Raw genomic sequence first — 14,535 nt, forward strand, 5'->3', positions numbered from 1 at the left:
TTTCCACACCATGCCACAAAGCGGTCCACCACCTTCCTGTACTCAGCTTCTTGTCCATCTCTGTTCCACCCCACTACTGCAGAATCATCCGAGTATTTCTGCAGATGACAGGAGTCTGTCTTGTACTGGAAGTCTGAGGTGTACAGAGTGAAAAGGAATGGTGAGAGTACAGTCCCCTGTGGTGCTCCTGTGCTGCTGACTACCTGGTTAGACTCATAACCCTTCAGTCTCACAAACTGTGGTCTGTTTGTCAGGTAGTCTTTGATCCAGGAGATTGTTGAGGCCTCCACCTGAGTCTTCTGAAGTTTCTGACAAAGCAAATCAGGTTGGATTGTATTAAATGCACTGGAGAAATCAAAGAACATGATCCTCACAGTGCTGCTGGCTTTGTCCAGATGACAGTGGGTTTGTTGAAGCAGGTGTATGATGGCATCTTCAACTCCAACTCCACAGCGATAAGCAAACTGAAGGGGGTCCAGATGGTTTACTGTTTGCTTACTCAAGTGGGCCAACAGGAGACTCTCTAGGACCTTCATGATGTGAGATGTCAGGGCAATACGTCTATAGTCATTGAGGACTGATGGATGAGTTTTCTTTGGTACCGGAACAAGACAGGAGGTCTTCCACAACACCGGAACCTTCTTCTGGGCCAGGCTAAGGTTGAAGAGGTGCTGCAGAATCCCACAGAGCAGCTCTGCACAGGCCTTCAGGACTCTAGGGCTGACATGATCTGGACCTTCAGCCTTATTCCTATTCAGTCTCTCCAGTTGTCTCTTCACCTGACTTCTTGAGACACACAGGTGGAAGGGGGAAGCAAAGGAAGCATCAGCATCTTCTGATATGGTTGAAGGCAAATATGTAGAAGCAGAAGGGTCTAGGGCTGAGGTGGAAGATAAAAAATGTGAGGTGTTACTGGACAGCTGTGGGTCCTGTGGGTCAAAGGAAGATGGAATGTCTGTTTGGCTGTGAGCAGGAGAGGAGGATGCGAAGCTGGTTTCTGAACTGAACCTATTGAAGAATGTGTTCAGTTCATTGGCTCTGTCCAGACCTCCATCGGTCTGATCTTCTTTCTGCTTGAAGCCTGTGATCTTCTTCATCCCTGTCCACACATCTCTGATATTGTTTTGCTGGAGCTTGCTCTCCAGCTTCTTCTTGTACACCTCCTTGCTGTCTCTTATCTTGACTTTAAGTTGCTTCTGTATAATCCTCAATAATTCTCTGTCTCCCTCTCTGAAGGCTCTTTTTTTCTTGTTAAGCAGGTCTTTCAGGTCACTGGTGATCCAAGGTTTGTTATTGGGGAAGCATCTCACGGTTCTGGTGGGGATGATGTTATCCACACAGAAGTTTATATAGTCGGTTACACACTCAGTCATGGCATTGATGTCCTCTCCATGTGGCTGGCACAGTGCGTCCCAGTCTGTAGCCTCAAAGCAACCTTGCAGAGCTTCTTCAGCTTCCTGTGACCATTTTCTCACAATCCTCTTTATTACAGGTTGTCTCTGAACAAGGGGTTTATATTTCGAGCAGAGAAAAATGAGATTGTGATCTGATTTGCCTAGAGGAGGTTGTGCTGTAGAGATGTATGAGTCCTTGACATTTGCATAAAACAAATCTAATGTTTTGTTTTCTCTGGTAGAGCAGCTGACAAATTGTTGAAACGTTGGAAGTGTAGCAGAGAGTGAAGCATGGTTAAAATCACCAGAAATAGCCACAAAAGCATTGGGGTTTTGTGTCTGTAGCTTAGCAACAACTGAGCTGATGGCATCACATGCAGTGTCAGCAACAGCGGAAGGTGGAACGTAAACTGTTACCAAAATAACACTGGTGAACTCTCTGGGTAAATAATATGGACAAAAACTTACTGCCAACAGTTCAATATCTGGACTGCAGAGATGACACTTCACAGTAACAAGTCCTGGATTACACCATCTGTTGTTCACAAGTACTGCCAGTCCACCTCCTTTACATTTGCCGCTCCTCTTTAAATCTCTGTCTGCTCGTATGGTTAAAAAGCCCGGCAGAGAGACGCTGGAGTCGGGGATATGATCCTGCAGCCATGTCTCAGTAAAGCACATAATACTGCATGCCCGGTACTCTGGCTGGGTCCTTTGTAGGGCTTGGAGTTCATCCAACTTGTTTCCCAACGATCTCACATTGCCCATCAAAATCGACGGAAGAGATGGTTTGAACTTCCTCCTTCTCTCTCTTCTCTTAGCTCCTGCTCTGCATCCACGGCGTCTCCTTTTCAACTCATCAGTGATTTGGGGTTGTAGCTGAAGTATTATTTGAGCTTTTGAGATATTAATCAGCTGCTCCCGGTTGTAAGAACATGATCCTCACATGGCAATGCATCATAACAAATGTCCAAAAATAGAAAGTATTAAGAAAAATCCTCTAAGCTGCGCAGCATCCGACACTGGAGTGGACAGTCATACAAAAAATAAATCAACTGTATCCACCACAAGAGGAATAGTTTCCAAAAAAGAATAAATCAGAATCAAAAGTAACAGAGCTACTCTACTATTGCTCTCCTTGCGCAGCCTGTCAGTTTATATGGCTGTGATCATTGCTCTTTGAGATCTAAAAAGCTTGGGATATTGCTACTGCAGTTCTATAGCTTTAAACTCTTCTTTTATTTAAGGGTATCAGAGTATAGGGGACTGAATACAAATGCCATATTTTTCACGTTTTATTAGTGAAATGTTTATATTTATACACATTTATATACTTTGTCTTACAGTCATGTTGTAAACATAAAATCCTATTAAAATACATTAAGTTTTTGGTTAAAAGAAGATAAAATGTCAAAAAGTTTAGGGTGTGTAAATACTTATTTAAGTTGCTATATATAGGCTTTAGGCATGGCATAGGGATTAAAAGGCATACTCAATGATAGTTTAATTGAACAGGTACGCAGACATGTTTTTATTTCTCTTTGTAAGAGCCACTCAAATTCCACTTTGTTACTATGTAGAAAGCAATCACATCTGTTTGTTGCCAGACAGATATCTCAAGCAATCAATTTAATGACTGTCAGCTAAATCCCTGGCAATAAAACCTCAGCGGTTCAGATGTAAAACAGCTCGTCTCTCTACGAAAATGTCGCTTATCAGTCATCTTTACAGCCGCCTAGATTCCCACACATATCCCAAATCACCAGAGTGACGTCCGTTTGGTAAAAGCTCAACATTATTTCCAAAGATAACAAAAGACATTTACACAGGAAACACCTGCGGAAGGCGTAGTGGGAGGTGTATATAAGGGCTACTCAGGATAGATGTTGTCTGAAGATGAACAACATGAGATCGTCACTCCAACTTGGTGTTCTGCTCTGTGTGTTGTGTGCAGCACACGTTCAGGCTCAGGAGAACAGGAACTCACTGAGGCTTTGTGGCCGGGCCCTTGTGCGAGCTTTGGTGTTCACCTGCGGTGGGTCCAGATGGAGAAGACAACTGGAAGAGAAGGGGTTTCTGCCAGACGGTCAGTGCACATGGAGCGTGATAAACTGTGGTCACTTTGATGTTTTAGCACAAAACTTTAATATGATTCATTTCTGATTTACTACAGAGTTTTTGGCAGTAAACAGAGAAGAGCCAGACTTCCTGAAGACAGGAGATGTTCCAGTGACAGATTTTCATCAGAGGGACCAGGACCAGGCCTTGATAACAATGTGCTGTCAACAAGGCTGCCAAAGACGTGAGCTGTCCATGCTGTGCTAGAGGGGAAGATCATTTATCTGAAACTGTCATTTTAAAGTTGAAATATTTCATTCAAAAATCGTTTCCATAATGTTGTGATTTACCTTGAAGCACAAATAAAAAGCATCATGAATGTTTGTCCAAAGTTCTTGTTTAATAAGGAAGATTTCACCAACAGAAAAACATACCTAAAACCTGACCTATGAGTTACTCAAAGTAGACACCGAACACAGTCGCACTGCAGAACAGAGAACTGTTCTTGAAGGAGTAAGATGTAAAGGTGTCAGAGGATGGATCCCACAGACAGCGGCTGCTGATTTGCATCCCCTGCCCATTGAGCTGGCCGATGTGGACCAGGACAACAGTTTTATATCTGGGGATCAGAAGCTCCTTCACACGGTTCCTTATTCCCTTGAACAGACCAGAAAGAAGGATTCTGATTTCAGCTGATATTGTGATTGAATGAAAAAGAGTTGGCTTCATGTTCACCTACTTCACAGAGAGTTAGGGTCAGTTCTCGACAGCGCTGTGCTTCATACTTTACTTCTTGGAGGTTATTGTTAGTTTCTTCCTTCAGTATGTCTGAGACAGCAGAGACAGGGAATTGTTTAGATGGACCTGTAGACAAAAAAAACAGTTAAAGCATTAATAAAATGTGTTTTTTATGTTATGAATATCAGGGGACATATTGGTGAGAAAATAAAAGGTGCACGATAAAACTGAAATGTTGATGGCATTAAATATGAGATAATAAATTAGTTTAAAATTTAAGTGAGATAAATGAACCTTAATCAATATATTAGTTTATAAACACAACGTTCAAAAATAAAATTTCAAAAACATTAAAAACTTCTTTTTGGTGACAAATTCTGCCAATTGATTACAATCTGACAAAAATTTTTATTTCAGCAAGATATTATTCTGATTTATCCAGCAGAGAACAGGAAGGGTGCAAAAATGCCCAAATGGTTACACCAATTTTGTAGGTTGAATTCTATCAGTGTTTTCACAGTATACCTGGTTAAACTGAGTTTCTTTAAATGTAGGTCAATCTTTCAACAGACTCAAATGTTTGCACTTTGAAACTAAATATTAAGTTTGTAGCTAAATATTTAGCTACAAACTATGTATTTAGTTAGCAAGCTAAATATTTAGCTCCAAACTGAATGTTAAGTCTAAGCTAAATGTTTAGTTTGCAAATTAAATATGTAATTTGCAAACTAAACATTTAGTTTGGAGCTAAATATTTAGAGTGTAAAGTAAATATTTAATTTGGAGCTAAATGTTAAGATTGTAAATTAAATATTTAGCTTGCTAACTAAATATTTAATTTGCAAACTAAATATTTAGCTTGCTAACTAAATATTTAGTTTGGAGCTGAATGCTTAGCATGTTAACTAAGTATTTAGTTTAAAGCCAAATATTTGGATTGCTAGCTAAATATTTAGTTTGGAACAGTGACATTTACAAATGTATGAATGACATAGTGAAAATAGGACTTTGAAAAATAAAACCCCATTTTCTCTTTTGACAGGCTAAATAACTCAAAATATTGCTGTCAATTTTTGACTGTGTAACTTTACAAATCCAATATCGAGGTTAGGATGCACTGATTTAAGATCAGCCCCAAAGTATAAAGCAGGTGGTGATGTTACAGTACAGTGTTTCCATTACATTGAATGTTGGCTCACCCAGTTGGTAGGTATTCTCCATTACTGCAGCTGTGTTAGTGGGATCTTCAATGTTCCCTTGCTCGTCCAAGCTGAAACCAGTACTCACAGGGCTAAAAACCATGATCAGTTAAAGAAGATGCAAGAAGAGCACAGACACATGGTGAGCTACAGATCTAAACAAACTGCAGATTTTTAAAATGATTTTTAAAAGACAGATAAGATATGGATGATAGTCCGGCCAGCTTTTTCTTTGCCTCTGGTTCCCCCTGCGGGCAGTTTTTCTACTTTCTTCTCTTGCTTTTGTTCTAAAAGTGGACCAGACATCACTTTTCCCCTTTCCTTAGCTTCCTGATAACTACGATAAACTGAAAGGTTGCTATGTACACACAGCTGGCTTAAGCTAGTTGTTCCATTACAGCAACATATACAAACCTTGACAATAATGTATATAAAACGCTTAAAGTTGAAATAAAAACGTTCTCTTTACATCTTGTCAAAACTAAACTTTTGTCGACAGTTAACTAGTGAAAACAATCAGTTCTGAGCTCTTCTAAACATAGTGTGATCATTTACAAACCTATTCCTTAAACCTGACCCATATTTAAACTTCAGTAAAAAGTCTAAGCTTATTTTAAAACGTTTGTACGTGTCATAATTTAGCATACTAGTTGAATTAAAATATATATACTGACTTCAGGACGTCTTTTGCCGAGTTTAACGTGATGAAAAAAACACGAGTACGCGGTAGTCATAGTAACCATGACTCTTCGGGGGGTGGGGTCATCACTCTGGGTACAACACTGTGAGGTGAAAATGACGTAATGCCCATTTGCTTAGATTTTATGGCCGTTATTTCCGAATGGTGTTGTCTGAGTACAAATCTGCACATCCTGGGAGTGTCAATATAGCTGAAGTTTAATTTAGTTCATTTCAGTTTTTTTTTCCCTGTTCCAGAAACGGTGAAACATTATTATCGTGGTTTCAATAAATTCTTGGGTTCCATTAGTATTGCACAGTAGGTAAATAAAAATAAATAAAAAGTCAAAATGACACATTTTCTCAGACTTTGCAAACAGTGGGTGATCAACGACACAATGTCCTGTGTCAGGTTACTTTGTTCCAAACTCTGTACTTTACAAATAAGTAGAAATATATTATTTGTTGTATTAAAGACTGATTTATTACTAAATAATTGTTAATAGTTGTTGTGGTAATTATCTTACCAATTTATGTTACCAACTTACCAATTTAGTGTGTTCTTGGACTGACTGTCTGAACACTTTTACATAAATACAGCTTGATATTTTTCCACAGATGATTCTACATAAATGATGCAGTCTGCAATAAATAAACAGCATTTCACAGCACGCTGACTTGTATGAGTCTGTTAAAACCAACCAATTAATTAATGCACCTACCGGCTAGTTGGAGCCCATCTGCTTCAAGATTTGACTGTGCAATGAGTGAATAATTGCACAACTGTTGCCTTTTGATCATCGTAAACCAATTTGCCCTTTCTCCTCCGACCTCTGACATTACCAAGGTATTTTTCGTCCACACAGCTGGTGCTGACTGGATATTTTCTCTTTGTTAGAACCTTCTGTATTAACCCCACAGGGGTGTGTGTAACAAAATCTCAGTAGAAAATTGTCTCAAAATCCTAACCATCCACCAATCACTGAAATCCCCTTTGTTCCCCTATTTTAAAGCTATTCAGCTAGTCATCTTTACTGTGTCTAGATGCCTGCATGCGTGAGCTGCTGCTGAATAGTTTTCTAATTCACTAAACATAGTTAAACAGATGTACCCAATCAAGAGATAGATAGATAGATAGATAGATAGATAGATAGATAGATAGATAGATAGATAGATAGATAGATAGATAGATAGATAGATAGATAGATAGATAGATAGATAGATAGATAGATAGATAGATAGATAGATAGATAGATAGATAGATAGATAGATAGATAGATAGATAGATAGATAGATAGATAGATAGATAGATAGATAGATAGATAGATAGATAGATAGATAGATAGATAGATAGATAGATAGATAGATAGATAGATAGATAGATAGATTTAGGACCTGTCAAGAAAATATAAAAAGGACTTTCTCTAGCTCCACCCAGACGTGCCTTCTCGTTACGTAACAACGTAGGCTCCCGGATAGCTCATTGCAGGTCTCGCCGTGGCACCACTGCGTCAGAGTCGGACTCCGAGTCAAACTATCTCCCAGTTTTCAGGTAACCTGTTACCCAATTAGAACCTATTTTACATGTACGTTTCCAAACACATTTCGCTTGTGCCGCGGTTCTTCTTAGACCTTCCGTTCTTCATTCGTCCTTGGTCAGTCTGTGTTGTTACTTCTAGTCTTCAGCCAGTTTCTCTTTCTTTTTTCACCTGGACGAGTTGTTGTCTTGCGCGTTTCATGACAAATCTGCTTGTTTTCCCCTTTTAATAAGTCATCCTAGATGCAAAACAAGAAGTTTAAAATGTTGGCTTTTCTTTGCATTTAGTTTTCTATGCTATTCAAACGTTGACTCCGTCAGGTTTGCCAGAATGGGTGCGCTGTCTAAGGAGTACGGGTACGTTGTGCTCACTGGTGTTGCCAGCGTGGTCATGATCGGACATCTGGCCGTCAAGGTGGGAAAAGCTCGGAAGAAGTATAACGTGAAGGTAAGCTGGGGTGACGTCGCTTTTTGAGCTGTTTCAGAAATGTTGATTATTACAGATGACCTTTCTCTCCGTTGCAGTACCCCAAGATGTACAGTGACGATCCAGAACATGGACACATCTTCAACTGCATCCAGCGTGCACACCAGAACACGTAGGTATCAGCTGCAGCAACCGAACCTGCTGGTCTCACTGTGTCATTGTTAAGAGGACGAAAAGCAGGTGAAGGTTAACAAGCTCTTATCACCTTTCAACAGGCTGGAGATTTACCCCGCCTTTCTCTTCTGCCTGGTCTTTGGTGGTTTGCATTCCCCTGTGAGTTTTGATTTGTACTTGCATGCTACATCCAAATAAGGGTTATTTGTAATTTTTTTGAATCAGATCACAGGAGTTAAAGCATGCCTCACTGGTTGTTTTCCTGTGTGTTTTTCACAGCGTCTAGCAAGTGGGCTTGGAGCTGTGTGGATTGTTAGCAGAGAGGTGTTTGCACATGGATACTCCACAGGAGGTAAGAGGACGCTGGGCAGCAATCCTTCCACTCTTTTTATATAATATTCTATAATGATGTTGTTGCGTTGTTGCTATCTTTTAATATCAGATCCCAGCAAAAGGATGAGGGGTGCGTTTGGCAATGTGGCTTTTTTGGGAATGATGCTGACCACTTTGAACTTTGGTCGCCATCTGCTGGGCTGGACAGGACCACCACGCCTGGGGCCATTCCGTGGTCACTAATGTGGATGAAGAGATCAAAATAAGAATCTTTTTTTTTTTTTTTATGATGGGAACTGCATGTAGTGTATGGCTGTAGCGTATCTTCTCAAATCTGACCTGCTTAACAGGTTAAGGTAATGCTGGATAGGAATCTGACTGGCTTTTAGACAGCCACTCCCATTTCCCATTTTATTGTAATAGCCGTACCCTCATGATGGAGTTCGAATCATTTGATTATGTAGATTTTAAAGTGCAAACTCACTTTAAACACGATTAAGTCAAATGTTGGTCTCAACATTACCTCCATCTGTTTGCATTTGTTAAGCCTACAGAGTACATATACACTTTCTCACTGTAATGATTGCCCTGAAGTGAGAAGTCAATTCTGCCTTTTGTAAATTAAAACAAACTCCATACTTTTAACTTTTGTACTCTTGATTTAATTGCACATAAGACTACCTAATGTGGTTTACTATTGAACATGTGTTATGAGGGTGTCTGACAGATTGAATGTCAGAATGTGTTTACGTAGGTGTGTGCATGTGTGTATAAAGGGAGTGGCTTTTCTCTTTTTGAAATTAAGCTATTGTTTAAAGTCCAAAGAGCTTTTTCAGTCAGGAGCAATGACTCATTGATCTGATTATCATAAATCACTGTTAAGATCCAGACTTGACAACAGAGGTTTGAAGCAAGTTGAAAAAGGCTTATTGCTTTTATTTTATTTTATTACTAAACAGGTCATCTTTCATATTAAAATTATTACATTTCAACATGTACAATCCTAGTGGCAGTAAACCAATGTTAGGTCTAGACTATGGTTCAATAGAGAACTTTGCCATTATCATACCCCTAAACTTATTCAAGTTCAGTCATGTTACAATCACAATTTAGATTGTAAAAGTTTGGTGTGCATTTATATTCAGCCTACCTGAGTTAATACTTTTCAGAATCACCTTTTGCTGCACTTACAAGTTCAAGTCTTTTGAATCTTTATCTGCTTTGCACAGAGGTGAAACTTTTTCATCATTTGTATTTGCAAAATAGCTCAGCCACACTAAAACGAAATGTAGAGCATCTGTGAACATCATAGCTCTAGCTGCATGTTTATGGTCACTGTCCTACTCAACAACCTGGCCTCATGTTGTGTATGACTTCTGACCAGCTTCCCTGTTCTTGGTAAGGAAAAGTATTACCACACTATGATGCTGCCACCACCATGTTTCACCTCAGGAATGCTGTGTTCCGGGTAATGAATGTTGTTAGTTTTCCAGCACACAGCCGTTTGCATGTAGGCAAAAACTTTTAGTTTTGGTCTCATCTGACCAGAGCATATTCTCCCACATGTGTGCTGTGTTCCCTGTATGGCTTGTGGCAAAGCTCTGGCTTTCTTGCTACTGTCCCAAAAACACCAGATTTGTGGAGAGCATGGAAAATAGAGCTGTAGATCTCTGCTCTTGCAGAGTTACCAAGGACCCCTTGGTTCTTTCTTTGATTAATCCTCTCTTTTCCTGGCCTGTTAGCTAAGGTGGTCAGCCATGTCTTGGTAGGTTTGGAGTTATGTCATACTATTTCGATTTTCAGCTGAAATATTGAATAGAGCGTTGTGAGATGTTTACTGCTTTGGATTTTGTTTTATAATGCTCTTCTAATTAGGTGAGTTCTGATGGCACCTGTCCTGGATTTAACTTACTTGATTTTATTTAGAGCCATCAGAGTAATGGGGTTTGAATCCTTTCATTTTTCATTATGCAATAATCAGATTTTCCTGATATAAAACCCTCATAAAATATACTGAATATTGTGGTTTTAACATGACAGAGTGTTGAAAAGTTCAACAGGTAGGAATGCTTTTGCAGGACACTCTAGCTTAGATCAAGCACATTTACATGGTACTTACAGACACTAATACAGACACATAAAAGATCAGGGTGAAAAACTCCTTACATGCTGCTCCTCATCTTCTCATTTTTGGGATTTCTACAGAGCTTTAAGCAATATAATAGTTTACAGTTTCCCTTTTACAATTTGTGTGTATTTATTACACGGTTCCATCCCAGGGAGCATAGGCACATTTATCACTCAATTTCAGGAACAATCGTCAAATTCAGGATTTGTATTTCAACATCAAACCATACCGACAAGTTTTACAATAAAGTTTACCCTGACTGTTCAAGGCTGCAACACCAAACTCCTCCACATATTCCTAATTTCAACCACTGAAAGATTTTATTTTGTTTTTTAAGGTTAATGGTGTGACCGTTTTTCCAAATATCTGATTATACACTCACCGGCCACTTTTTTAGGTACACCTGTCCAACTGCTCGTTAACGCAAATTTCTAATCAGGCAATGACATGGCAGCAACTCAATGCATTTAGGCATGTAGACATGGTCAAGACGATGAGCATCAGAATGGGGAAGAAAGGTGATTTAAGTGACTTTGAACGTGGCATGGTTGTTGGTGCCAGACAGGCTCGTATTTCAGAAACTGGTGAACTACTGGGATTTTCACGCACTACCACCTCTAGGATTTACAGAGAATGGTCCAAAAAAGAGAAAATATCCAATGAGCAGCAGTTCTGTGGGCGCAACGCCTTGTTGATGCCAGAGGTCAGAGGAGAATGGCCAGACTAGTTCAAGCTGATAGAAAGGCAACAGTAACTCAAATAACCACTCGTTACAACCAAGGTATGCAGAAGAAGATCTCTGAATGGACAACACGTCGAACCTTGAGGTGGATGGGCTACAGCAGCAGAAGACCACACCGGGTCCCACTCCTGTCAGCTAAGAACAGGAAACTGAGGCTACAATTCACACAGGTTCACCAAAATTGGATAATAGAAGATTGGAAAAACGTTGCCTGGTCTGATGAGTCTCGATTTCTGCTGCGACATTCGGATGATAGGGTCAGAATTTGGTGTCAACAACATGAAAGCATAGATCCATCCTGCCTTGTATCAACAGTTCAGGCTGGTGGTGGTGGTGTAATGGTGTGGGGGATATTTTCTTGGTACATTTGGGCCCCTTAGTACCAATTGAGCATCGTGTCAACGCCACAGCCTACCTGAGTATTGTTGCTGACCATGTCCATCCCTTTATGACCACAGTGTACCCATCTTCTGATGGTTACTTCCAGCAGGATAACGCGCCATGTCATAAAGCACGAATCATCTCAGACTGGTTTCTTGAACATGACGACAATGAGTTCACTGTACTCAAATGGCCTCCACAGTAACCAGTTCTCAATCCAATAGAGCACCTTTGGGATGTGGTGGCACAGGAGATTCGCATCATGGATGTGCAGCCGACACATCTGTGTGATGTTATTATGTCAATATGGACCCAACTCTCTGAGGAATGTTTCCAGTACCTTGTTGAATCTATGCCACGAAGGATTAAGGCAGTTCTGAAGGAAAAAGGGGGTCCAACACGGTACTAGCAAGGTGTACCTAATAAAGTGGCCGTTGAGTGCATATTGTAAAATAAAAACATTAGTTATGTGCGGACTTTCAGCTTAACTTCATGCAGCTTTAATGCAACGGTTTGGTATGAAAGTGCACTTTACTCATATTTGGTCACCTAAAGCATCTCAAGCCATGTAATTCAGTCAGTTTGGACAGCACATTATGCTTATTCAGACTGTCTCCAGTCATATTTTACACTCGACGACCTTAGGGTTTTTTTTTCTGTTATGGATGGAATCTACATTCTCTCACATGTCCACTACAGGTCAATGTAATGTGTGTCACATTGAAAGTGGTGCTATTTGTGCAACTGTGCCATGAAGTTGCACGTTGTTAGACAGACTGAAAGTCTCCAGGAATAAGAAGGGAGTGTGTAAAAGATATTAGTTTTAGACTCACGTCTAAAACCTTTCATTTAAACAACAATATAACTAAATAACCTTTTTATCAGTGAGCTTAAAACAGAGAAGTCATTTAATGATAAGAAGCTCATTCGAAGACCATGTTTCTTCACATATCCAAAGTGGTCATAGCGCTTGATCTGCTTATGTTCTCTACACGGTGCAAGTGACTGAGCAGACAGGATCATCTGTCAGTGGGCGTACCTGGAGAGGGGTGTGTCTTCCATCAAATCGTCCTATAGAGAAAATTAAAAACAAACTGTAACTCGGTGACTTTAAAATACAGCATTAGGGTAACAGTAACATTTATTTATTACTGTAAACCATAAGAATGATATAACATAACATTTTAGAAACCATAACCTATAAACCCTGGTATATGTTGATGCCGGTAACTGGCCCATGCCTAGTTCTGTAGCTTGTCAATGACAATGGACTGTACAAGTCATCAGAGGGTTTGTCCTTAAACTTAATTCCTTTATTGTCATTAGTCATTGTACAACAACACTATACTTCTCTGATGGAGCATTTAAAACATGACAGACATGATAAAAATAAGAGAAGACACAAATGTACACAGATATACTACCGAGGCACTCACACATGCTTATAAATACACTTACATGCATACATGCATGGACATGTGCATACATAGAAAAAAATATATATATTAAAACATAAAAAAATTATAATTCTACCAAGTAAAAAAGAAAAATACTACTAAAATTTAAATAATAAAAAAATAGGTAGCAGTTGCAACTCGTAAAGTGCTTGTTCATATTGCACATCCAGCAGTCACAGTCGGCCCAGAGAGCTGTGCGACCTGTCATCTTGATAGCTGCATCAAGAATCCCAGGATGGAACCAGGTCTCTGTGATGAACATCACCGAGCGATCCCGCACTTCTAACTGTGCAGCAATGATCAGATCTAGTTTGGCCATTTTAATTGAATGTATTGACATTCAAGAGGTAGATACTGGGTAGAGTGGGTTTAAAAAGAGCTTTCTTAAGCCTGGTTAGCATGCTAGCCTGGCATCCCTGCTTCTGCTTTCTTTCCTTGTGCCTCTTGCATCTTCTCCTCGATATGTTGTGTGCATGCTCTCAGCTTGATGTAGTTTGACAGACCAATAGACAAATAAAAAATCAGCATTTAACCCAAAATCCACCAGAGCAAAGCTGCTGCGTACACTCATGCCGCTACCTTCCTGGACCACAGGATCAGAATCAATTGTATGCTGATGACATTTAGATATATATGTCTTTTAAGGCTTACCAGTTGGATAGTTTGTCTCATCCATCTCATCCATTCTTGAACACACATTAGTGACTAATTCCAGCAATTATCTTGTCTTCAATGCCAACAAGACTGAGAACATGATTATAGCTCCACCTGTATTAAATCTATGAATCAGTCAGGCTCTTTCTCCCTTCTACTTAACAAACAAATCCAGCATTTGTAATCTTGTTGCAATATTTGATTTCTATTTGGACTTTGACTTACATACTAAATCTCTTGTGGTTTATTCATTTAAGTAACATTTCTAACTGCAGCATATCATGTTCCCAGATGAATTAGAAAAAATCAGTCAGGCATTCTTGTCATCACCCTTTAGATTATTGCAAGACCCTGTTTACTTGATTAGATATATTACAAGTTTGCAGTTTGTAATCTTTAAACATCAGTTCATTTTGTTTGTTTAACCAGGCTATTTTCTAATACATTTATCAATTGGTCTTACTTATGTTTTACTTTTAATTCTCCTATAATGCTTTGTGACTGTGTCTATGAAAATAATTTTTTTTATTTACGTATTTTACTTTTAATAAATAGCAAACTGCCCAAAGATGATCTAAGTTCTAGAAAACCTAAAACTAAACTATAATTTTTTGGTTTCCATATATATAACAGTG

General features: G+C 39.3%; 3 protein-coding genes across 7 annotated transcripts; 2 read left to right on the forward strand and 1 right to left on the reverse strand.

Moving 5' to 3' along the window:
• Window positions 1-2,579: 2,579 nt before the first annotated feature.
• On the forward strand, window positions 2,580-3,831 carry LOC124870068 (relaxin-3-like). Its single transcript, XM_047368510.1, has 2 exons — window positions 2,580-3,480; window positions 3,568-3,831. Exons 1-2 carry the CDS (start codon window positions 3,291-3,293, stop codon window positions 3,717-3,719), a joined length of 342 nt encoding a protein of 113 aa, XP_047224466.1. The 5' UTR covers window positions 2,580-3,290; the 3' UTR covers window positions 3,720-3,831.
• On the reverse strand, window positions 3,575-6,200 carry LOC124870067 (dynein light chain Tctex-type 5-B-like). Of its 4 annotated transcripts, none has more exons than XM_047368507.1 (5): window positions 5,949-6,049; window positions 5,390-5,481; window positions 4,192-4,316; window positions 3,887-4,109; window positions 3,575-3,715 (listed from the first exon to the last, which is right to left on the reverse strand). In XM_047368507.1, the coding sequence occupies exons 1-4, from the start codon at window positions 6,032-6,034 to the stop codon at window positions 3,906-3,908; spliced, it is 507 nt and encodes a 168-aa protein (XP_047224463.1). In that variant the 5' UTR covers window positions 6,035-6,049; the 3' UTR covers window positions 3,575-3,715; window positions 3,887-3,905. The 4 variants fall into 4 exon arrangements, with proteins under 4 accessions (XP_047224463.1, XP_047224464.1, XP_047224465.1 ...); XM_047368508.1 differs by having other exon boundaries at window positions 3,586-3,710; XM_047368509.1 differs by lacking the exons at window positions 3,575-3,715; window positions 5,949-6,049 and adding an exon at window positions 6,064-6,200 and having other exon boundaries at window positions 3,830-4,109.
• Window positions 6,201-7,488: 1,288 nt separating this feature from the next.
• On the forward strand, window positions 7,489-9,183 carry mgst3a (microsomal glutathione S-transferase 3a). Of its 2 annotated transcripts, none has more exons than XM_047367659.1 (6): window positions 7,489-7,619; window positions 7,926-8,052; window positions 8,130-8,203; window positions 8,307-8,364; window positions 8,485-8,557; window positions 8,648-9,183. In XM_047367659.1, exons 2-6 carry the CDS (start codon window positions 7,936-7,938, stop codon window positions 8,779-8,781), a joined length of 456 nt encoding a protein of 151 aa, XP_047223615.1. In that variant the 5' UTR covers window positions 7,489-7,619; window positions 7,926-7,935; the 3' UTR covers window positions 8,782-9,183. The 2 variants fall into 2 exon arrangements, with proteins under 2 accessions (XP_047223615.1, XP_047223616.1); XM_047367660.1 differs by having other exon boundaries at window positions 7,550-7,619; window positions 7,893-8,052.
• The last annotated feature ends 5,352 nt before the right edge of the window (window positions 9,184-14,535 follow it).

This window comes from Girardinichthys multiradiatus, chromosome 6 (assembly GCF_021462225.1).
Source record: "Girardinichthys multiradiatus isolate DD_20200921_A chromosome 6, DD_fGirMul_XY1, whole genome shotgun sequence".
NCBI classification, from domain to species: domain Eukaryota; kingdom Metazoa; phylum Chordata; class Actinopteri; order Cyprinodontiformes; family Goodeidae; genus Girardinichthys; species Girardinichthys multiradiatus.